This window comes from Trifolium pratense, linkage group LG6 (genome assembly GCF_020283565.1).
Source record: "Trifolium pratense cultivar HEN17-A07 linkage group LG6, ARS_RC_1.1, whole genome shotgun sequence".
In the NCBI taxonomy this organism is placed as follows: domain Eukaryota; kingdom Viridiplantae; phylum Streptophyta; class Magnoliopsida; order Fabales; family Fabaceae; genus Trifolium; species Trifolium pratense.
In genome coordinates, this window is record NC_060064.1 from 9433651 (window position 1) to 9441240 (window position 7590).

The 7590-nt window shown below is 34.6% G+C and overlaps 2 protein-coding genes across 2 annotated transcripts; one reads left to right on the forward strand and one right to left on the reverse strand.

The window, feature by feature from the left end:
• Positions 1-2077, forward strand: LOC123888152 (protein NETWORKED 3A-like). Its single transcript, XM_045937116.1, has 2 exons — positions 1-137; positions 1227-2077. Exons 1-2 carry the CDS (start codon positions 35-37, stop codon positions 2075-2077), a joined length of 954 nt encoding a protein of 317 aa, XP_045793072.1. The 5' UTR covers positions 1-34.
• A 449-nt stretch (positions 2078-2526) lies between these two features.
• LOC123888151 (pentatricopeptide repeat-containing protein At3g26782, mitochondrial) lies at positions 2527-5251 on the reverse strand. Its single transcript, XM_045937115.1, has 2 exons — positions 3967-5251; positions 2527-3572 (listed from the first exon to the last, which is right to left on the reverse strand). Exons 1-2 carry the CDS (start codon positions 4927-4929, stop codon positions 2529-2531), a joined length of 2007 nt encoding a protein of 668 aa, XP_045793071.1. The 5' UTR covers positions 4930-5251; the 3' UTR covers positions 2527-2528.
• Between the last annotated feature and the right edge of the window lie 2339 nt (positions 5252-7590).

Below are 7590 nucleotides of genomic sequence, written 5' to 3' on the forward strand. Positions count from 1 at the left end.
TTTTGGTCCTTTGATAAATTTATTTGTTGAGGCAATGAATAATCACCCATTAATGTTGATGGAGAATAAAGATGATGAATCATGGAGTTCTTCTGCTCCTATCTACCAGTCTCAGTGGCTTCAAACTACCATATCAGGTTTCTTTGTTTAATTTCTTCCTTGGTTTATTTTGTGGGGTCTTTTATTATTCACACACGCATGAACCCTTACTCCCTTAGGTGTTACATTTTTTATGCATGTTGCACGTTACTTTTTTTTAAATAAGTTGTTGGCATTTTTTGAATTGACTATGTGAATAGAAAGCATATAGTAAGGCAAAAAAATACAGTCAAAAGGTTTGAAGTCAATATAGTCGATTTAAAACTGCCCATCCAGAAAAGTTTGTCAAAGGTTGATTGCAACTTTGCAACTACTAATTATATGTTGCATAAGATTTCCCATATGTTGTTTGTTTCAGATTTTAATAAAAGAATTTTTTTATCAAATTGACGTTGAAAAATTTAGTGTTAATTTTTTTTTGTAATTTATACTAGTACCATTTAAAAATGATTTTTATAAGTGATTCAAATTTCTCCCCCACTAGTAGACTGTAAAATTGGTATCTTCAAATTAGTCGATCTTTTGGCGGAATACAAAGTCTTCCAAAAATAAAGTGATTCAGATTTCTTTTTTGAAAATGATAAATTAGAATTCCTTTTGTATAAATATGTTTAAAAAATATTTGCATATGTAACCCTTTAATTCTCAGGGGAATGGTTTCCCAGTAATTTAGAGTTCGACCATGAGTTAAATAAAACATGACCAAGAATTGTTAACACAATGAAATATTTTCCCCACTCAAAAAAAAAAAAAACACCAAAAAAGAATTTTTGTAGGTTTTTTTTTCTCCTTTTTTTGACTGTTGCCATCTGAAACATAATAGTAAGACAAAACATGCCAAAGGTGCAGTAAAGGGCAATGAGGACAGCAACATAATAAAATGAAATAATCATCCTTCAAGTTCTGTAATAAATAGGCATTTTAACCCCCTTAAAAGTTAAAATCTCTTGGCCCTTCTACATAGAAAGACCCTTTTATGGATACACAAATTACCAAGGTTTAAAATTGGGATGTTTATTTATAGCAGTTGCTCAAGGTAAAGCAGCAGATTACTGAAATCTTCTCAAGTTGTTTGCCAGTTATGCTGCAGTTTTTACTCACAAACTACTTATTTTTTTGAGTTTTAGATTTGGATGAGAAATTGGGAGCCATGATGAGCATTTTAGAAGTTGGGAATTCTCCAAACCAAGAAGACATGCACTGCAAACGGAGAGACGACCTCATACAGATGCTCAAAGAATTTGGCCAATCATACCGTGTTTTAGCCATAGCATACAACCAACTTAAGTCTAAAACATCTCATGGTACCTTTCATTCAAGATCTTTATCATCTGCTGCTACGTCAAAAATCATATGTGCTAGCTGCAATAGAAGAACAACAGGTAACTTGGAGGATAAGAAACTCGAAAATGGTTGTAATAGCCATAGAAAATTCTTCACGGAGTGTTCCCATGTCAAATCTGGTGGCACTAATCTGGATTTTGAGATATTAAAGATGCAGGAAGATGAATCTGATGTATTGTCATCATCTTCCCCATGCAGCATGAAATTACAATCAGAAGTCGAGTGCATTGACATTCAACTTGACAGAATGACTGATGTTTTCACCGATGAAAATATTTTAATGAAGATTGAGGATTTGGAATTAAACCAGAGAACTGAAGATCCATCAATAATCAATTCCAAATTTGAAAGTATGTGGCCAACATTGAAGTATCAAATGACAAAACTTACAGAGGATAACCTGCACCAGCTAGAAGAGTTAGCCCAAAGAAATGATGAAAAGAGAGAAACCATTAGAAGGCTTCAGTTAGAGGTGGAAACTTTGAAGCGCAAGAATAATGCCCTCCAGATTTCGTCAAGGTACTCCAATGCAGATTCAGAATGCAGAGAATCACAAATATCAACACCAGGAACAAAATCTGTGGGCATGTTCTTCAAAGGTTGCTCTCCAAGATATTCTGACTTTACATCCTAACAATCTTGTACTCCAGCCAAGCAACAGACTTTTATGGATAATTCCAGAAGAACTTGGCTGATGTATGCTTTGTTGTCTAGCAAGCAAGTGAGCACTTCTGGTAAACGCGGCAATGTAAGCACAATTAGTACCCAGAAAGAGTATTATTTTACAAGATCTTAATGATTTCTCAACTTTCAAGACACAACCGTTACCTTTATAATATCTGCACTTGGGTTTTAGTAGAACAATAACATTATGTATTTGAACCGGGAATAAGTCATTTAAAAGCCCACAATAAAATCTATTCATTTGTTTTACTGCAACTAATTGATTCAAGATATGCATTTTCACAAATGAAATATAAAGTCGCGCGCACCAATCAAGCTTCTGGTCAGGCTTTAATGGCGAAGACGTAATGCACACCCAATGGCAATGCCATAGATTCTGACTCCTTTTATTTCAGTTAACGTCACCAATAGTCCCCACATGAACACAGCCCGTCCTTGAAATGATGAAATCGCTTTGAATCTCTGATAACAATTTCGCGATTTACTATTTTGGAAATCAATTTAATTGCAATATGGCAGTCCCCACAAATTCTAAGATTTTTTATGATCTGGATAACTGACCCAGGAACTGAATTCATGATTCCAAAGGCAACAGCTAGTTTCTCACTGTGAACTCTTAGAACCATTTCTTTCTCTTCCTCATCAACATCATGGAGCACTGATGTTACATTTGGCAGATATCCAAGTTCTTGCAGCTTAACATTTAATTCGTCCAAATACTCGTAAATCTTCTCATGTTGAGGATGCTCCTTGTCTCCAACTAAAAATACATGTATCCTACCTTTACGTTCAACTATACTATACCCAGGGGTTTTAAGCAATCCATGATTCTTCATTAATATTCTCATCCTCTCAACATCATCCCACCTTCCAGCATCAGCATAAATATTGGAGAGTAGTACATAGTACCCACAATTACTTGGATCTAACTCAAATAGCTTTTTGGCAGAGATCTCCCCTAGTTCAACGTTCTTGTGAACCCTACAAGCCCCGAGAAGGGAACCCCAAACTATAAAATCAGGCTTCACCTTCATTTCCTGGATCAAACCATAAGCTTCTTTAAGATAGCCAGCACGTCCAAGGAGATCAACCATGCATGAATAATGCTCAATCCCAGGTTCAACATTATATTCACATTTCATTCTATTAAACCAATTCCACCCTTCTTTCAACAGACCAGCATGACTACAAGCAGCTAAAACAGACACAAAAGTAATGTAATTTGGTTTGGTTCCAGACCTTATCATCTCGTAGAAGATTTCCATAGCCTCTTTTGCACGTCCATGCATTCCATAACCCGCAATCATAGCAGTCCACGACTTAACATTTTTCTTTTTCATGCGATCAAATGCCTTCCTTGCCATCTCAACTCTCCCACATTTGCAGTACATATCAACTATAGAAGTACCGACAATTACATTATCTTCTAATTCCATCTTTACAACCTACATAATAAAAGAAAAGAGTCACATTAGCGAGACCAACAATTTTCACCTAGGTCCTTCCTAAATATATTTTGTACAAAAATACAATAACAATAAAACAAAAGTTTTTCCATTGGGTGGAACTGATTTCATGGTTTAAATGATGGCGCATAAGGTCCTATCAAAATAAATTTGTTGATCCATGTCATTAGGATTGAACAAAGTTCTACCTTGGCTATCAGCTACTAAACACAACCCTCATCGTTCATCTAAACTTGGAGCTGGCTATGTAATGAAGCATAGGTAGAGTTGTGTACACACACAGTCATGCAGAGACCCAAAAATAGGATAAAATAATTAATGCCAAATTGTGAGATTGTAAACTATAAGACAATGAAGCTAGCTAGCAATATACCTGATCGTGTATGCACTTTCCTATTTGCAGAGCTCCAGAATGAGCACAAGCTAACAACACCGCAGATAATGTGACCGCGTTATATCTAACCTCGCCCCTCTTCACCATATCCCTAAACACACCGAAAGCCTCTTCCGACAATCCATCATGTGCATATACAGCAATCAAAGAGTTCCAAGAACAAACATCATTCTCCTCCATCCCATCAAAAACTTTCCCAGACAAACCTATCTCCCCACACTTAGCATAAGCATCCATCAACGTATTCCCAACCGCCAAACATCCCTCAAACCCCTTCTTGATCACAAATCCATGAACACATTCAGTTACACTCTTCTTACACACCCGAGCACAAGCCGAAATAATACAACCCAAAAGAACTGAATCCACACCAACACCCTCTTCATAATCACTCTCCTCAACCAACAACAACTCCTTAAACAAACAAACAGCTTCACGGGCACGCTCATTTTGAACATACCCAGTAATCATAGAAGTCCAAGAAACAACATTTCTTTCAGGAATTTCATCAAACAGTTTCCATGCATCATTCAAATAGCCACATTTAGAGTACATATCAATAAGAGCAGATGCAACGAAGACATCCGAACCATATCCGAATATAAAAGCTTGCTGGTGGGTCTGTTTTCCGGCACGGAGGTCGGAGAGGGAAGAACATGATTTGATGGTGCACGGGAAAGTGGAACGATTTGGGTGAAGAGAGAGTTTACGCAATGAAGAGAATGCGTGGAGAGCTTCTAAAGGGTCACCATTTCGAGCGAAATCGGCAATGACAGAGTTCCAATTATAGATGTTTGTTTTGTCGACATATTTGCCGAACATGGTTCTTAGGTTTGCGTTTTTGGTCCATTGGGTAGTTGTTGTTGAGTGCATGCGTATACACTTATTAATCAATGATAATGATGATGATGATGATCGTGTTCTACAGACAAATTGAACCATCGTTATTCAGGTGTTGTTGTTTTACGTCATTGATTCATCGATTCTGGTATTCTATTATATTTTGAATTTACGGTGTTGTGTTGGAGGGAATGCAAATGTGTACATTTGAGTGTTTATCAAAAACTAAGCTGTTAGAAAATTAAGAGATTAATTAGGAAAATGGTCCATAAAACATTTTTGGTAAAAAAGTTTGAATATGTTGTTAAAGAAAAAATATTCGGCTTAACAATTTCAACATTTTAACAATTTCAATATTTTAACCGGTTGAACTAGGAGTCTAGGACGCATGAAGTGGTTTAGGAAATGAAAATTTTTTATTATTGAAATTAACAAACTAATCATTATCTTAAAAAGTATTAGTACAAAACTCAAAGTGTGAGAGATTTAGACAGCATGCATAAAGTCATAACTCATAAGTTTGATCCTCATTCCTAATATTGTAAATAAAAAAAATCAAAAAAAATACTTAAAATAAGACAGAATGAGTAGTGGACAGGCTCCTCAAATTTGTATCCATCAATCAATCAATTTCATCTTTTTTTTTACAATCATCTTAAGTTTTTTATTTTAAAAAAAAATAACTAATACTCACATCAATTACTATTATAAATAAAAAAACCCACTTTTTAATTATTTACATAAGTTTTTCAATAAATTTAAAAGTAAATTTTTTTCTTATAATAATTATCTAATAGAGTATCTCTTTTAAAGTGCATTAATTATATTAAATACAATAAGTCCTGATCAAACACGATCTGTTGTTGATGCCAGATCCAGAGCCGCTTTTTTCCAAGTGTTACAAGGTTTCTTGTGTAGGAAAGGACAAATCTACTCGACAAGTCTAATTCTATTTCAAAACCAACAACCTTGGGCCTTCAATCCCAACACGCACTCGACATGACATGATCTTTGACAATCATTAATCACGAGGCCATTAAAGAGATTAGCTGGCCTTGGCGTTTTTTTTTTGTACATCGCTCTTTTAATTTTACTAAAACTAAAGGTAGTCATGTATATTTCTATCAAAAAAGAAAGAAAAAAAAAGTAGTCATGTATATGATGAATCTCAAATATATCACCACCTTGGTACATAAATGGTGTTTCTTATTATTAAAAAAAAAAACTTTTAAATTCATTAACTAATTGATACCAAGTTATAAAATGCAAGTAAAACATCTACTCAATAAATATGTTGTTCTTTATTGCATTTTGTGCTCAAATAAGTAATTAATACATTTATTCTATGTGCATTTCAATTGAATTTGATACATATTTCAACTAAATTAAGTTAAGTTACCTCAGTTTTTGAAGTAGAAGCCAAGCAATATATTCTGGGATTTGAGACAGCTTTTTTTGTTTATACCAATGTTGAAAGATGATTTATATAGGGGTGGATAAGAACCGAAAGTCCAGCCCAAACCGCAAAAAACCGATAAAAAAACCGAATTGGGTTGGTTTTTGGTGGATAAATGGTTCTTTTTGTGAAATTCGCGGGTTTATTTGACTGCAAACGGTCGGGTTCGGTCCAGTAGAACTGAACCACGAGTATCTGAACAGAACCGATAATCTGTTAATGGGAGTGTTTAATGTTACTATTATTCTTCTTGTTTAAGGCGTTTGTCTCGTCAAATCTTCGATGCTCGAGTCTACCTTGAGACCCACAATCTCTACACACATCATTTAATTACTTTTGCCTTTTGATAAGTTCCAACTTCCAATGCATGAGGCAGAAATACTACAATTCTATTTTCAATTTTATTAATTATTAACACTTAATTTCTTCTATCCCTATACACAACTTTCAAGTTTCCAGAAACTTTCAATATCACCCATATCTCTCTCTTTATTTTCTTCTCCCAATTTATCAAAAATATTAGCTTTCCAATTTCTTTCACTCATCAATTATCAATATCTAGAACAACAAGAGTTGTGTTACAAATGTTATGAACAAATTCTTCAACAAAAAAAAAAAGAGGTTATGAATGGACTATTCCTCCATCTCTTCTTTCATCATCATCTTCTTCCTTTTCTTGTCTCAAATCTAAGTTTATTGATAGATCTATCTTAATCTTCTTCCTCTTCTTCTTTTCCAGTTGATGATGTTGCTAAAATTTTCAAGACAGTTTCTCTTGTTATTAATAGATCTATTTTAATCTTCTTCCTCTTTTCCGGACGTTGATAATGTTGCTGGAATTTTTTAGATTTTTTTCTTTGCAAGATCTAATTTTTATTTTGTTTGAAACCGTTTGAATCCACCATTTTATCCGCAACCCGCATGACCCGAACCCGCATGACCCGATGTCCTAAAATGGGTCGATATGAACTGTGTTTCTTCACCCGTGGATTGGGTCGGGTGGTATTTTTTGGTCCAAATTTGACTGACCCGGCCCGTTGTCCACCCTAGATTTTTTTTTTTTTTTTTTTTTGACTAAAAATAAAGGATATTCATTCATTCAAACTGATAGAATACATCGATGTAATACAAATTCAAATTTGCTAAAAACAAAAAGGATGAATCTGCAAACAAACTCACAGCATCCATGTTAATAGCATAAAACGGCAAATTACATAAGCCTACATATATGACTATATTGAAGTGTCTGGAATGTCCATGCCCCCAGATCTGCAGCGTTGATGACACAAAAGTCGACATTGGATAGA